We start from the raw sequence: 17,293 nt of genomic DNA, 5'->3' as shown, positions 1-17,293 counted from the left end.
AATCAAACATCAATTATGCAGTTGTGAAGCAAACAATAAGTGCTGGATTTTTATAGTTGATGAGACATCAACTCTTAAATAGGGTAGTGTGTGGCTGTGCAGTTTTACTGATATTTCGAGTCAATTGTTGCACACCAGTCCATCTCCCCTCAACTCGGACCAGTCAATTTTCCCCTTAACCACCAACATGAAGTGGAATGGGAGAGTCCACAAGTGGAACTGGTTAACGGCCCATGTGAAATTCTCGTCAGGAAGCACGGAGCGGATCGTTGCCGAGCAGTTCTCATAACTCAGGTCTCACGACATGTGGCTACTCGGTGCAAAGTACATGAACAGGCCTTGTTCTTGAAGCATGACGGGCCTTGCTCATACGACTCTACGGCGGGGGTTTGCTTGTGTTTCAAACTGGAATAGACGACTGGACCGCAGTCTTGTATTGCGCCGAGGTCGTAAATCCGACGTCACACAAATAAATACCTTCTGCTTCTCCTTAAAAGCGTTCCTTATCTCACTACTCAACCACCCTGACCTCTTTCTGATTCTAGTTTTACACCTCATTGGAATGTACTGACTCTGCACTCTACACATTTGGTCCTTGAAGGTTTCCCATTTCTCTGAAGCTGATTGTCCTGTTGTTAAATTCTCCCAATCTACATCACCAACCTCTCTCCTCATACCCTCAAGGTTTGCATTCCTGAAATCTAATTGCCTCACCCGACTATCTTGAACTCTAACCCTTAACAGAATCTTTGCACACACAATGTTATGGTCACTTGCTCCTAAATGCTCCCCAACTTCCACCTCCTCCACCATATTGGGATCGTTACTTAAAAGGAGGTCCAACACTGCACTCCCCTTTGTGGGCTTATCCACAAACTGGGTTAAAAAGCAATCCTGGAATAAAACTAGGAAATCCTCATCTGCTTTGCCCTTTCCCTGTTGCTGGACCCAATCTATCCCTGGCAAGTTAAAATCCCCCATAATCTATACTCTTCCCTTACCACATGCCCTTTTGAATTCTTCATACACTCCTCCTTCCTCCTCTTCCTTCACACCACGAACACATCCTCCCAGTATCTTACTGTTTTTACAATCTGTAATCTCTACCCATACAGAATCCTCAACATTTATTCCTTCCTTAATATTTTTATGGAAATGGCCCTTAGTATGCTACTAAATATAGGATTAGCCCAGATCCCCCATTAAATGCATGTTTAGCCAGGCTGTTCGGTAAAAATGGACGTTACATGTGTGCCGGGCGGTGTCACAGGCTGTTATTTGTTTGTGCGGTGGTGGTGGATCGAGCCAGTGGCTTTGAAGCGAGTGAACGAAGGAGAGACAGTGGTGATTCTGCCGGGAGAGAAACTGGACCTGTGCGCGTCGGGTCTGCCTTATGTGGCCTGGAGAAGCGAGCCAGGGCCGAAGGAAAGGCAGGGAAAGGACTGCAGGAGGTCTGTCTGCCCTCGGCTGGATGAGAGACGACTAGTGAGAGTCGTGATCTGTGTAGGGGACGGCTGTGTCTGTCTGCGATCTGCTTCATAAAGGAGGCCTGGTGAACAGGCCAGGCCTGGACTTGTATGCTGGACCTTGTGAGAAACCAGCTGGAGCCCACCGTCGATCTGGCGGTCTTTTGCCGTTGACCTTACGCGGGGTGTGAGCGCGTGGAGGCCGTGTGCGTGGGCGGTGCGCCAAAGGAGGGTGAGCGCCATCTTGCCACGCGGTGTGCTCGAGCTTGGGGGCCCGAATCCGTGGACATCTGCTTGTTGAGCGACATCCGTGCTTTTGACACTTTCCTCTCGTCCATGAAACATCACCAAGTACTCTGTCTTGTCTGCATGCTGTCTGTCTTGTCTGCATGTCGTTTAAGGTATATCTCAGTTGGGACCACCTCGAAACCCATAATCCGTAGTTCTCTAGTTAAGAACGGGTTATAGATTGATAAAAACATTGTCGTGAATATTTTGCTTGTGTTGTGTTCCCCGATGTTCCCCAATAAATCTGGCTGATTCGTACGAAGTTGCCGCTTTGGAATAATTTGTTACGTCGAGGAACGATCCGTTTGATTGGTATACAAAACCATAATGGTTACAGACTGGCAGAAAACGCTCGGCATCTGACAAAACCAGTCTATAACCAGGGTCTATTTCCCCAACTGGTAAGGTCCAGGGGTACGTTGGTATCGCGATTGAAGACGCGTGACCGGAGGCCTGTGCCGAGCCAGCCGGCGTTATAAACCCCGGCGACGGCGGTGGTGAGGGTGGCGCCGAATCTGTAACGTTTGGGCCACAAGAGTCGGGTGAGAATTCCGTCACCGCTGAATCCTCAACAATATCATCCCTTTCTCTTGATGTCATGCTGTCATTCACCCAGATTTCCACTCCTCCTCCTATCACACCAATACACCTTGTAACCTTCTAATCCTGTCCTCCAGTTACTCTCCTCCTTAAACCATGTCTCACTCACTGTAACTATATAGTAATCCTCACTATCTACTTTGGCTTCATGCTCTTCCATCTTAATTAAACTTCTGGCATTGCTATAGAATATATTTAACTTTTCCCTTCATGAAATTCCATTTTCTTCCCTGGCCTTACTCATCACAATTACATCATCCGTTCCTTCTTTAATACGATGGGCAGTCAAGAAGTATATATATATATATATATATATATATATATATAAGAATGTAATGTGTGTAGTTATAGACGACATATATTATATCTGTGGGTAAGAGTCAAGTTTTGCCTGTTTTAGATCTGGTGACATTGAGCCTGTGACGTCAGTGGAGCAGTTCCAAGATGGCGGCTCCCTTCGAATCACACACCAGGGAGGAGCAACGTTCTGTCATCCGGTTCTTGGGAAGTTCGGGTGTGATCCCAGTAAAATCCATCGCAGTGAAGATGCAACATGGTGACGCATGTTTATCGTTGCAGCAGCTGTACGACTGGGACAGGAAGTTCAAAAGTGGAGTGTCCAGTGTGGCAGATGCTGCTCACGCGGGCCGGCCTCACAGGAAATGATTGTCGGAGTTCAGTGTGTGCCAAGGGAAAAAACTGTCATATTATGCTTGATGAAGTGGTCTCCAAATTGAACATAAGCCATGGTTCAGCACACCATACTGCAAAAATGTCTGCAAGGTGGATGTCCAGACAACTCATACCCAAACTGAAAGAACTCCACTTTTAAACTTCCTGTCCCAGTCGTACACCTGCTGCAGTGATAAACATGCGTCACCAAATTGCATCTTCATTCTGCAATGGATTTCACTGGGATTCACACCCTCACTTCCCAAGAAGCCGAAGACAGAACGTTGCCCCTTCCTGGTGCGTGCTGCTAAAGGAGCCATCGTAGGCTCAATGTTGCCAGATCAAAGATGGGCAAAGCATGACTCTTACCCATAGATATAACATAATGTTGTCCACAACCACACACAGTATATTCTAGGATTTATATCACCATTTTAGGTTACTTTTGACTGCCCCTCATACCTTCCCAAACTTCAAAAAACCTGAATTCCCTCAATTCCCACTGCAAACCTTTCTGCCCCTTTTTTATTTAACATTACGGCCATTATTCTGGAAACTCCTTGTCCCTGCAATGATTCCGACTTCTGAAATGTAAAACCTTCCTACACCATTGGTTGACAACCATTGCTCTGCTCATAATTACCTCCACCACCAAAAGTGAAGGAGATTGTTTTCACCTCTTTGTCCAACCTCTCAAAAAGTTGGATGACACGTTAGGTGTTTGACAAGGATGAATCAATTCGATTTTGGTGAAGAGCCGAGTATTATTTAATTTCAAGTGATAGTACTGTATAGCACGAGAAAAAAAAAAGTGATAGTACTGCATAGCATGATATTTCAAAAATGTATTGGGCTCAATATGTCCTCGTGGATCAGACACGACCGAGTGCCCTTCTTGTTTCAATATCGTTTCCCAATCTTGGGAGAATACCAGAAACATGACCTCACAACCCTCTATTTTTCAAAATGAATAAACTTTCCCTCTTTCACTCACAGGTGGACCACAACCAACTTCTTCCTGCCATGACCCGATACAATATCAGTTACCTTTCCTTCAAAAAAAAAAAAAAAAATAAAAAAATAAAAAATAAACTACACAGCATTCAATGTCTGATCGTTCCTGCAGAATGAAGAATCTACAAAAACGTCTCCCATGCCTCATTTCAATGACCACACTGTCAATATCCTCAGCAACCAGAACCAACTCTTATCTTCAAATCTCATTCTGCTCGTTAGCTATCCATTCCTTCAACCGAGTAATAAGCATGCTCAAGTGGGCTATTCTATTTCACGCTTCAAACAGCAAGACCCCTCTATTGTTGATGCGGCCCACATGGAGCATCCATCGCTTCATAACCCCTTACTCCCAAATGACTTGAACACTAAACTTGAGGCCTCCCCCCTTTTCAATAAACTAATAAATACCAGTAAAAGTGTTATGAACACAAATCACGATTAAAATAAATAAATAAAATAAAAACACAAAACTCGTTTTGTTCTGGTGAAACTTACAGGCTCTTGCGAACTACAGGAAGCGACATCAATTGGGGATTTACCCCGCTTCAATTTGAGGGCAGAAAAAAAAAAATAAAGAGCGATCCACCCCACTATCACAGGTGGGCAAACCAAGAGAAAACTTGGGCCAGAAAAGTTGACGAAAACAAACATCTCCCTGTGAGTAGATCACTCGATCAGGACACCATTACTTGGCAGGTGTGCTGCTACCCTACTCACTTGCTACATGGATATGTTAAAAACATTTAAATGAAGTCCTGTTCTCAAATATCAGTTTTCATAATGAGCCAAAATGCCACACCATGAAACTCAAACAAAACCCACAGTACAAAGATCAAGAGATTGAGCCCTCACATATACTGCACAAGATTTGTATGAAGAACCATATGTACATTTTACACAGGGAGCTGCGCACAAAGGACATGATTTGACACCCCCTGGCTTGTTGGGATTTGCAGATTCTGCCCCATGGAGGGAGAAAATGTACACACAGGATGTAAAAAGGGGGTAGGGGAGAGATCAGTGGAGCACAGATGAAACAGCTTGGTCTGAGAAATGGTCAACGTTGATGCTTCACTACTGGGGAAGGCTCTGTTGGGCACAGCATGGATAACAGCAAGGCCACAGCTCACAAACTGAATTGTAGCTGCCATCACATTCACCTTGGAGTCTGGCCTCCAGTGCCGATTTATGGTGGTGGTAACAGTTTGGCATCAACAATGAAGCAGTAGTTTTCAATCTTGACTGATTGCACCCGAAACTATTATAAATTGATTCCAGACAACTGAAGATTGGTAAAGTGTATAATTGGCCTGTCAAAAAAAGATTGCAGGTTTATTCAAACTACCAAGCTACATTTGAGAGTTGGAGAACGATAAAATGAGAAGCATTGCTTAAAACGATCCTGGTATCGGATTCCACCAACAGAAGTAAAAATTCCTCGAACAAGTGGAATGCCGAAAATTTCCAACTCGGACTCGTCAAAATCTAATTTTGCTCCAGAGAAGGAGGAAAAAAAAAAAAACAAAAAAAAAACTGAGAAAACCTGTTCGAGGCATGAGGACCAAACATGCTATGCCCTCAAGACCAATGACCATCAGCTGCAACTTTGATACTGTGTTTGTTTTAACACTGAAGGTAAAACTGAAATAGAAGGCATAGTGATTGTAAATACTGGATATTGGTTCTGCAGATGTCTTGGGCTGTGGAATAAGAAAATAAAGTTGAGTGATGTGAAGGAGCAATTCTGGAATTTGGTAGTTTCACCAGAAGGAAGTTTCTGATGGACCATGTGGACAAAGCACAGGGTGGAAAACGAGAATGGAGACAATCGAAGAGAACACATACCTGTTCATGATGGGAAAGTGAGGCCCACAAACACTCCAATGATTTTGAAGGCCTGAATTTCCACAGCAACAAGACACCAGCACTCAATTAAAGGTGGATGATTTCAAAGTTTATGCGAGTTCAGGTGTACCAAGAACTTTGCATAACTGAAGTCAGCGGTCCACCAAGATGGCCCAGAAGGACCGAACACTGACTTGGGCATTCCAAGTGGCCCTGGAGGATCAGCAAGACTGGGCCCAGAACACTGCTGATGGGCATTCTACTCAGTGCCTGAAAGCAAATAAACTATGGTACTCATGTAATTCGAGGTACCTTGTGCAGACAAACAGCATCAGCTCCAATGGCTGTTTGCCAAGAAAAACTGATGCTACCATCCACTTAACTAGCGTCATTCCTGATAGATTGGGACATGTACGCTCCAGATAAATCCAACATTGCATGGTTCATCTGCTGAGATGTTAAAATCCAAGCAGCATGGTTAAAGGAATCGTAAAGTACCAAAGAAGTTTCCCCAATAAGTTTATTATTGCAAAATTAACGGCTCAACACAACCGGTGAAATGCAGCACTCATTTACAAAGAAAACGGATCACAATCACAAACACTTGGCTCACGTAAATTTTACCAGATTGAAAACATTCCCATATGCAGTCATTTACATCGTTCTATTAAAACCATGACGGTGCACGAGGATTCGCATCGGGAAAAACCTGATGGCAGTATTCAGTCCATGGATGAAAACTGCTCATCGTGACATCACTGCAGCAGTGCAAACCCAGACCAGAAATTACAAATGTGAAATGTAGACATTTCCTTTCCCTTAAAACCAAATCAAAGCCGCACTTGCATGTGGTGCCAAGTGCATACTCTACAAGCATCTGCCAATCTGATGAAGCATTTACACAGGCAGAGGCGGGGGGGTAAAGACCTTTCAGGTGCACAGATAGTCGGTGCAAGTTGTGGTTCAATCTTCAAATCATTGACGCAAGGCGTAGACCACAGGCTCCGATTGGCAGTCAGACTCGAGAGCAAGGCGCATGTATGATGAAACTCCAAGGAGGATGCGCCCAAAGCCCTGCATAATATGAGCAGCAGCCCTCATCGCTTCCCTGACAAACAAAAAAAAGAAGTTAAATTTGTCAAGTTGGACATTTAAACATGTAAACTCAGTTCATCAACGCGAGTGCTTATCCAATGAGCTTATCACACACGCAGTGGACACCATCGGCTTCTTGGCGATTCCCAACCAAAGAAGTCATGAGGTGCAACATTTGAGAGTCCACAAACCATTGCTGAGGATGTGGAGTGAGTGATTCACCTCCACCTGCAATGTTTTGAAATAATCAAATGGTATAACAATTAAAGATGAACAAGAAAAAATAAAAAATAACTACATTCCATCCAGACCAGGAATCAAACCCAGATCCTCTGGAAAACAACCAGTGCTCTGCCATCTGAGTGACCCACAGGCTGGACATGCAATTCTCCTACTTTCCCCTGCTGCTTCCAGGGCACTCGCAACCAACCATAGGAACAGCAAGGGCCCATCTAAGAGAGGGTCTCCCCCATTGGGGGAGAATTCCACAGCCACGATTATTCACCACAAGGGGTGCAGCAACAATTAAAGCTCAAAGACTCCGTAATTGATACCCAGAGGTGGCTTCAGGTTACCAGAGCAACAATGTGACGTCAAACAGCCACAACTATGGTTGCAAAGCATGCAACAAATAAAATAGGTAAAAGGTCTCATTTCTTGGAGGTGAAAGTTTTTGATCCGTTGGACGAAGGTGAGCGCAGCATTCATATTCAGAGACGGAACTTCATTCTACAGCGAGAACCATTAGTGAAAATCCGTAAGCACGGACAGCAACGAATCCGTCACCAGAACTGCAAGATCTCGGCCTGATGCTATTGAGAAAATGCTGACCATGTGGAGAGAGCATCAGAACATGCCCTTGTCTGGAATGGGCATTCAATAGAAGGTGAGGAGTTTGTTTGGAGATCTAACCAAAGATAAGAGTGATCCAGTGCTTTTTTGCTGCTAGTCATGGGTGGTTCGAGCGCTTCAAGATTCACCATTCGTCCCACAATCTCAAGTTGACCGGGGAAGCTGCTGCTAACAATTTCCAGCAGTCTTCAACTGAGTGATTGCAGATGGAGGTTCCACACCAAGCCAGGTGTTTCACTCGATTAAACTCGACTTTATTGGAAATGCATGCCCATTGCCCAGCCACACTTTCATCCCCATCAACTCTGGCCTAAAGCAGCGATAGAGTTTGGAGGTTTCACGGAGGCTGAAGGCAACAGATTGTGGACCTGGCCCTGCAAGTTAGATTGGAGGTCGACAAAGATAAGGATTTGCTTCACATAGGAAGGAGCTGAGCAATGAAGATCTTCTGGTTCTGGATGTGGAGCGCATCAGAGAAGAAGCAAATTTCTGAGGTTGTGCCTGTTAAAACCCTCATGACAGTCATTGCTAAAGTTTTCAAATTGGTCGATGAAGCTGTGGCCATCTTTGATGAACACTATTCCGACTGCATGAGAAGTTTGAAGGTGTGGCAGGAGATCGAGAACGTCCTGAAATGTTTGAAGGACGTCCATGAACAGAAAATGAAGGCAGCCACTCAAATCTCCATTATAAAGTACATCATTAAACTTCCAAGTGACTCGGCCTCCAATCTCAACTGGACAGGTTCCACAAGCAATATGTACAGACGTGACAGAAGCAAAGAAGACATTAAATTTATTCATTTCCTCCGTATAAAGCTAGTTTTACTCAGTGATTTGTCTTAATATTCAACTATTTATTTGCAGAAACAAGTTCCTGGGTCATGCACGACAATTATGCCTCAAACCCAGGAAGCGCACGACCTTTGCGGTTTTCAAAGAGGACGAATTATTGGCAAATCAGGAGGAGTTGGCCAGCATCAGAACCTTGGCATTCCACTTTGTGGTCAATCAGGTGATTGTGCAATTCACGAAGGCAAGGAATCCACAGCTTCCTGTTCTAGTCGACCTGGGCCCTCAGAAAGGTGTCTTCGAGCTGTCTTGCGGGCCGTTGAGAAAACTCCGTTGCAAGGCAGATGTTGCCGAGGTCCAAGTTCTCAAGAACTGCTGTGCGGTATCTTCATCAACTGGGCTACAATGGGAGAGCAGCGAGGAGAAAAACCTTAGACCAGCCAACATTGAAAGGAGAAAGAAGTGGGCTGACGAGATGGCCAACAGAACCTTGGAGTTTTGGCAAACTGTCATTTTCAGATGAATCTCAATTTTCGGAGAGTGGACGTGGATGGGTCTGGAGACTTCCCAGTCAAGAGTTCTTTGAATCAATTGCAGCCAAGTGTCAAACAGTGGTTTTTCAGTGATTTTGTGGGGAGCAATCTGGAGCATGTTGGCAACATCAACTCTATGGTATACATTTCTATCCTTGATGGATGTCAGTCTCCTCCACTGGTCAGATGGTCAATCCAAAAACAATACAGACAGTTCATGGAAGAAGCGCTGTGCCACACTGCAAAAAAATAAAAAAATAAATAAAAAAAAGACCAAAGAATGGCAGCACAGAAATGGGATCAAGTCACTTCCATGGCAAAGTCAGTCTCTCGACATGAATCCCATTGAACACCTCTGGGCCATACTGGATCGAGCTGTGCAGAAAAATTCCAGGAAACTAACATCATGGGCAGAATTGCTAAGCAGTTTGTGAAGCCTGGACAGAAATCCCACAACTCGTTAATTCTCTGCCTGAAAGTAAATAATAAAAGCACGTTGAAATCTGCAAATGGCAAGTCTACAAAATACTAATGCATGTATTAAAATGGATCAAATGTTCAATAAATAAATAATAAATTTGAATCATGGTGTCTGTTTACTTCTGTCATGTCTGTACCCAACCCCAATCACGACTCATTTTCATGGTTTATTTACGCATAGTTTCCTGCTTGAGATTCATGTTGGTATTGAACCTTGGGAAAAATATAAATAAATAAGGTTGAAATCCTCCCCATTTTAAAATGGCAAGTATTGCCCCACACGTTTCAGGGGATGCATTTCCGAGGGTCACTTGTGCACACGGCGTGGATCGACACCTCACCACAGAGGCACAGGCTGGTTTTAACAGAGGATAATGACAAAGTTGCTGCATTTCCACGATTTACACCAATCATAATACAAACATGTCGAAAGCTCTAAATTGTGCGAAAAAACGTCTAAGGGTTTAAAAGGAACTCAAGGTTCCAGCATCAAGTGTATTAAAGGTCTCAAGTGTTGAAAGGCGAATGGGGTCTTGAGGGTCAAAATGTACGTAATTAATAGACAGTCACAGCTTCACCGATGGACTTTGTGATTATATAGCCTACGGTATAGATATTGGAGGTGCTTGCGACAGACGAAGGTGTGGCCTGTAGAATTGGCAGAGCTTGTGACAGACATGAACCGATTTACACACCACAACAGTATTTTGGACAAAGTCCAATGATGAAGCAAATGTATCATCTCAACTTACTTGAGAACCTTCTTGGCTCCAAGGCAGCGCAAGTCAAGAGACATGGAGTACATGCCATATATGGTTGCTTTGATGTTAAGACAGCCAATCAAATCACGAGGAGAGAGCTTGTAGATGTCAAACGTCACTGTGGCGATGTCTTTGCTTTGCCTCGGTTTTTCCTGTCCCATTTTCATCATGAGTCTTCCATCCTGCATGAAGCCAAAACCTCAGTCAACAACTAAACTCGAAGCATATCTGGAAAATATAAAATTAAATCAGCTGGGAACCTTGTGGGGCAGCCAGACATCCTTATCCTGCAGAACCATGAAACTCGTATAGTCTTCCAGAGTCGAAAAGAATTCTTCCGAATCAATCGACGTTCCATCCTCATCCAGGACCAATCGCATCGTACAGGGTACCAACATGAACACCTCAAACACCTATGGAAAGACACGTTTAATACAGGTCAAGGCTCATGGAAGCGTGTGGGTGAGTCAAATTGTGGGAAAATAAGGGGGGTGGGTGGGAGGGGAGCAGGACAAAAGATCAATGATAGATATAAAATGTTAAATTACAACGGGAAACGGCAGAGGAGCAACAATATTGACATGGTACGCGACCCAAAAATGGGGATCAGTTATAGGTTATAAATCTCAAGATCGGAGAAACTATGAGCAGATTTGGGAACCATGATGCAAAAATCGCTGTAAAAGTACAAGGCCACAACCACCTGACCTACGTCCCAGAGTGTAAGGTCAAAGTCAGGTTTTCACCTTTTGATGCATTTAAACAATTAATTAAAAATTTTCATTCCAAATTTATGGGCAAGGGCTGGCAGGGTGGCCTGAAAGATTCTCACCTCAGAGCCGTTTCACCTGGGTTTGAATCTCGGGCCAAACAAACTGGGGGAGTCAATGTGTGCTGTCCCTCGGATGGACGCGAAACGGACGTCGTCAAGATCCCATGGTGAGCCATCACAGCCACCATGAACAAATTCCAAATTCCTGCCTTGGCCTTCATCGAACGGCAAGCCTGGAAGCCAGCTTGTGAAAGACTTGGGCCAAGCATCCTCTGGCCAATCCCACAAGAATGTGGGAATCATTGTGGCAGTTAAGAACCAATTTATGAGCAGAGTTGCCTTGTATTAATCACAATATTTGTTATTTTTAAATATCCCGAAGCCATGTCGTGAAAAATCTCATTTTAAAAACTCAAAACAACTTGGTCAGAGGGCAACGAGTCAGACTAGCCTGACCTCAAGCCAAAGCCCAACAAGTTAAAGTATACAAAAAGCACAACAGCACAACCTTTGTCCCGGTGATAAAACGAAACTTCGAACCAGATCCATAAAAGTTTTTAAAGCACTTGCTCTGCAATGAAACTTTTAACCCGTGAGTGACAAACCTTGAAGGCCTCAAAGTAAAGTCTGCAAGAGCACAAACATACCTTGACGATCAAATTGGTCAAAAGTCTCTCACGCACGTTTACTTGTGCAAACAAACCATATAGACCTGAGCAGCTTGGTTAAACACTAGCTTAGGGACTACAGTAATAAACTAAAGGTTACCCTGCAGTGCTTGCAATCAGATCACAACGGCAACTACACGTCCATCATGGACATCAAAGGTCATCATGTGATCACGTCCTCAGGATGGAAACACACCTTTGACATTAGTTCTTTCAACGTACTGGCCATGACACCTTTACGAACGGTTCGGTCACGGGATACCACGCGGAAAGGTCGAAGTGGAGGAGCTGGGTCCCACACCCTGCGCGATACCTCCGTACCTGCTGCAGATACAGACCTGCACACAGAGGGACATTCGGGTTTATTTTGCTTCCAGCAGATCCCTTGGAATCAGTTTTTAGAACCACAATACCAAAGTCAAACACACCTGGCCCATTCTGCACCAGCTGATGTTACAGATCTGTGAGGCAATGGGGGGGGGGGGGGAGGCATTCAGAACAAAGTTAAACAAACAAGACCACAAGCACAACATTTGATCAAATCCATTCCTGTTAAATAATAAAAACTTGGATAACAAACTGGAGGGGGTAGAGGGGTTTAAACGGTGACGATGCATTCCTGGCAAATCATGGGTGGGATTCGATTACGAGTACATGGATATGGTTAGACTAATTGGTTACCAGCTAGATCCATGATCAAACAGGAGTCTCAATCACACCTTACCAAGAGCTTTTGAACACATCTTGTTGGTTCAAATGACAAGTCACCACTTTAAAAAATTTTTTTATTATAGTAACCCAAATTCTGCTACAACGACTTTACATAAATTTACAAGTTTCAATAAATTCCTCCTCCCCCCCCCCCCATAGTACTCAAATTGGAGTTTGCAACCAAAAGGTCTTCCTCCCAGTGAGAGGTCCAATGACATTAGGAAATAGTCAGATTGACCTCCAAACTAACTAACTATCTCCATAATCAGCAAAATAAATAAATAATAAAATAATTCAAATCCAAGTTGCACATAATTAATTAATTACCAACTGATGGAAACAGATTCTTAAGCACAAGATGGAGGAGGAAGAGGGTCCCAAGTCGGGTCCTTTGGGTGCTCAAGATGATCCAGAATACACATGGAGATCACAACCAGTTAGGAAATCAAAACAGCACTAACTAGCTAACTCGCTGCACTCAAATCATGACTGGACCAAAGAGCAAGTGATGGAGGAGACACTGATGAAACACGATACACTCGCTTACACAAAGGGGGGTTTTCACATGGGAGCGAGACAAGCACAAGTGATGCACAACACATGGACATCGCGGGTGATAGGGGAGTCTGGAGCGACGACACACGTTGCACAACTCGCTCAAAAAAAAAAAAATGATCCAACAACCCGAACGATCCCCTCAAAAACCTTCAATAGGTATCCAGCCATAAGGCAAAGTTAGAAAATCGGACACTTCACCTGACAAGAGCCTTCGGAGACAACGAACTGACGTATTCCATCGCGAACGGGGAAGATCGATGGTTTCTCTAAAAAAAAAAAAACAACTAAACAACAAACTCACGAACAGCCACAAAAAACAAAACAAAACACAAAGCGCACCGAATTAATGAAACCACGCCCCCTCCGCAAGCCTTTATATCCCCACAGCTCTCGAATGTGGGCGTGGCGAGGCGGGGACTCTCAACATCAGCCAATTACGGGCGGTAACGTCATGAATACATTATAATAATTTATGCTCGATTTCTCAAATTAAAAATAATCGAACCCACGTGCCGTCTCATCAACGATGCCAATGATTCCAACGTTTCCAGAATGGAAATGCAAATATTATTCAACCGGAAGCGCGAGAAAGTATTTTCTAAAAAAAATGGTTGAAACTTTTCATTATTTTACTACATATAAAAATTAACCAAAGGAGCATGATTTATACACCTCCATGGTTGTTTGTGGTAATATAGTCTATCTCTATCCGACTGGCTTTGTTTTCTTTTTACTTTTCTTTTCTGCTATTTCCTTCTCTCCAAGATAGATTATGAGGCGGTGTATAAGACTCAGTTTGTGTGGTCTTCTTTTGACTTTGTGCTATAAAAATATATATATATATATATGTGTGTTAATAGTAGTGCCATATATGTTTTAAAATAACTAGTGGGCCCGTTGGTCCGATGGACCAAATTTGCATTGCTCTTCACAGCCTTGTCGCATAGCAACCCTGATGTTCTGCTTGAGCCTGATCTTGTCTTTCATCAAACGACCAACCCACACGTGATTGGGGACAACGTGGGGATTATATAAGTTATGTTCATTAATATTATTGCCATATGATACTACTATTTATATTATTGTTGTAAATAGTATTCGTGTTAATTAATACTAGTACGGGCACCGTAGGGGCGGGCCCGTAGGTGAGTGCCAGTATGTGCAGCCCTCCCTCGCCCCCCCTCTCTCGCCCCCCCTCTCTCGCCCCCCCTCTCTCGCCCCCCCTCTCTCGCCCCCCCACTCTCATCCCCCTCTCTTGCCCCCCTCGATCTCCCCCCTCTCTCCCCCCTAGTCTCACCCTTCCTCTCTCCCCCCCTCTCCTGTCCCCCTCTCTCGCAGATATTGGTCGACAGATAAATGGCCGTAACTTGGGAACCGCTTATCCGATTAATATCAAACCTTGAAAAGGCACATCCGCGGGTCCCCAGCAATATTCCTGGCAAGTTTCAATCAGATCGGACCGTCAATCATGCAAAAAATAAATAAATAAAAATGAACAAACATTAATTGTGACGTCATTCGTGATGTCATAGCACCGTGTCTTGTCATTGGTCGACAGATAAATGGCCGTAACTTGGGAACCGCTTATCCGATTAATATCAAACCTTGAAAAAGTACATCCGCGGGTCCCCAGCAATATTCCTGTCAAGTTTCAATCAGATCGGACCGTAAATCGTGCAAAAAAAAAGGTTAAGGTCAAGGTCCGCTTCCCAGCTCCAGGCTGCGTCTTTCTTGAGCAGTGCACGGAGCGGTGCCGTGGTCTCCGACTCGTTCGGTATATATTGCGCTCGGTATTTAACCATGCCCAACAGGCACTAAAGTGCTGGCTTGTCTACTGGTGTCGGCATGTCAGCAATTGCTCGGATCTTGGACTTGTCTGTTGTCAGTCCCTCTGGAGTGATGATGTTGCCCATGTACAGCACTTTGGGCACTCAGAACTGGACCTTAGTCCTGTTGAACTTCACCTGTTGTTGATGAGCTCTCTGCATAACCGTGTGCAATATTTGGTCATGTTCTTCCACGTTTTTTTACGTTTGCCTGGACACCTGTATCGACCTGGACACCTGTATCTGGCCAACTGTAAGCTGTTCCTACCACCTGCCCGCAGGCCGGGTGACATCATCATACAGGATACCGATGAGCACTGAATCTATTACCAGAAATTCTTCGGTACCTTGCTCGGGATCTGCATCCAGAAGATGTACCCTTCTTGTGCCTCCATCCTCGCATAGAGCAGCCCAGTGATTCTTGAATCCACACTTGGCACACGTTTTGCCAAATGCTGGACACCTGCGCGGCCTAGGACTGTGCTTCTTGCCACAGTACTCGCACACCGGCTGAGTAAGGCTTTCCTGTCGCCTTTTTGTAGCTGCTGTCATGGCTCTGGCTGCAGGCCTGGCCTTGGCTTTCTTGGGAAAGGTGTTGTGCCGTTGTTGCCTCTCTTTATCCACCGCATAGACTTGCTTGGCATCCTTCATGCCGTCGAGCTGCTGCCTGCTTGATTCGGCGGCATGGCATATGTCCAAAGCTTTCTGCACTGTGACCTCAACTTCCCGAAGAAGTCTCTCCTTAGATCTCTCGTCTCGCACACCAAACACAATCTTATCTCGAATCATGAGTTCTTCTTGAAGTTCGAACTCGCACATGGCTGCTTGCGTTCTGAGTTCAACGAGCCATCGGTCGATCGTCTCACCCTCCTCCTGGTCACGTTTCCAAAAACGATACCTCTCGTACACAACGTTTTACCTTGGTCTGCAGTAATCCGTGAACTTGTGCAGCACCAACTCATAATCATTCACATTGTCACCTTCATCAAAGGTAAACGTCTTGTGAATAGCCAGGGAGTCCGGTCCCGCCATTTCAAGCAAAATGGCAGCCTTCACGTCGGCGTCTTTTTTGTCTTGAGCTCAGCGGCCTTGAAGTAGTTGGAGAATCCTGCAGCCCACTCGTCCCATGCGTCGGGAGCATTCGATGCCTTAAAATTCACTGGTCCGGGAGGCTTTAGGACTTCCATAGCGGCGTTTGGTTCGCTTATCTGATGCCGCGTAACAGCATCGACCATAGCGGCGTTTGGTTCACTTATCTGATGCCGCGTAACAGCATCGACCATGATCACGTCTCTGGCCGAAGCAGAAGTGACGCTTCATTCATTGCTCCACATCATGGACACGATATTTAATGTAATAATATGTGGAAACTTGTAATACCCTCCCCCACTAGGAGGTAGCGCTACACGATACATATATACATAGTCAATTTGAGTCCTCTCCTTCCCCCTGCCCTCCACCCAAGACCACCAGCAAAGATAAAAACACCCCTTTACATAAATTCGGGTCATGCTGATCCTCTGTAGCAAGTCTGGATGTAATCAGCCGAGAACTGTAGGAGGAGTAGCGTGACAAGCAAACAAACACACAAGCAAGAAGGCGTCAACCTGAAAGGTATGACAAGAATCATATAAATGACGTCACCGTCACCTTAACCTTTCACACAAATCCAAACTGTAATTCAAGGACCATGTGTTTGTTGGGTGTTTGTCTGTCACCAACTCCGAGAGTTCTGGGCTGATTACATTCACACTTGCTACCTAGGATCAGCATGACCCCAATTAATGCATAGGAATGTTTTTATCTTTGCAATTGTAATAAGGGGGAAGGAGGTGGTCAGGTCAGGAATAGGAGCAGCGCGTCGCTGCGTCCATTTTCCGCCGGTACTCCAGGGGCCTCTGTCTGGCAATCTCCCAGGCAGATGCAAGGCCCATCCCCATCTCCTTGAGATGCTGATCAACCTGCTGCAACCATGAGGCACGTGGATGGGCCATTGGCCTCCTACATTCACGAGATTCCCTCGTTGAGAGAATCTGGTGAGCAGGATCAGCGTCAAGAAAATGAGCCACGTTTCCATACAGCGCAGCTGATGCTCACGGACTATGCAGGTAACAAATCTCATTTGAGTCTCTCTCAGCAACCGCTCGTTGGACACAAAATCCGACCAGCGATAGCCAAGGATTCTCCGAAGAGACCTGGTACCAAAGGAATTAAGTCTCCGTCTCAGATCCTTGGTCAGAGTCCAAGTCTCACATCCGTAGAGCAAGACTGGAGGCACCAAGGACCTGAAGACTCGGACTTTCGTCCTCCCGCACAGATACCGGCAGCGCCACACCCCATGACCCAGTGAATCCATGA

The 17,293-nt window shown here is 44.9% G+C and overlaps 1 protein-coding gene across 1 annotated transcript; it reads right to left on the bottom strand.

Annotated features, from left to right (window-relative positions):
• Positions 1-6,390: 6,390 nt before the first annotated feature.
• Positions 6,391-13,465, bottom strand: LOC147012430 (lipid transferase CIDEB-like). Its single transcript, XM_085856641.1, has 6 exons — positions 13,308-13,465; positions 12,269-12,301; positions 12,037-12,178; positions 10,661-10,813; positions 10,392-10,582; positions 6,391-6,996 (listed from the first exon to the last, which is right to left on the bottom strand). The coding sequence occupies exons 1-6, from the start codon at positions 13,346-13,348 to the stop codon at positions 6,864-6,866; spliced, it is 693 nt and encodes a 230-aa protein (XP_085712767.1). The 5' UTR covers positions 13,349-13,465; the 3' UTR covers positions 6,391-6,863.
• Positions 13,466-17,293: the final 3,828 nt, after the last annotated feature.

Source organism: Eptatretus burgeri, chromosome 15 (assembly GCF_056783735.1).
Source record: "Eptatretus burgeri isolate ZD-2024b chromosome 15, Ebu_testis_v1, whole genome shotgun sequence".
Classification (NCBI taxonomy): domain Eukaryota; kingdom Metazoa; phylum Chordata; class Myxini; order Myxiniformes; family Myxinidae; genus Eptatretus; species Eptatretus burgeri.
Note: the sequence above shows the minus strand (reverse complement) of the source record. Positions and strands in the feature narration are given on the sequence as shown.

Bases quoted from the DNA above. Each gene is read 5' to 3' on its own strand.
- LOC147012430 (XM_085856641.1), bottom strand. From the start codon at position 13,348: ATGGAATACGTCAGTTCGTTGTCTCCGAAGGCTCTTGTCAG. The intron at 10,583-10,660 runs GTTCCCAGCTGA...GGCTTCATGCAG, and splicing joins ATGTCTGGCTGCCCCACAAG to GATGGAAGACTCATGATGAA. The intron at 6,997-10,391 runs GTAAGTTGAGAT...TTTGTTTGTCAG, and splicing joins GGAGCCAAGAAGGTTCTCAA to GGAAGCGATGAGGGCTGCTG.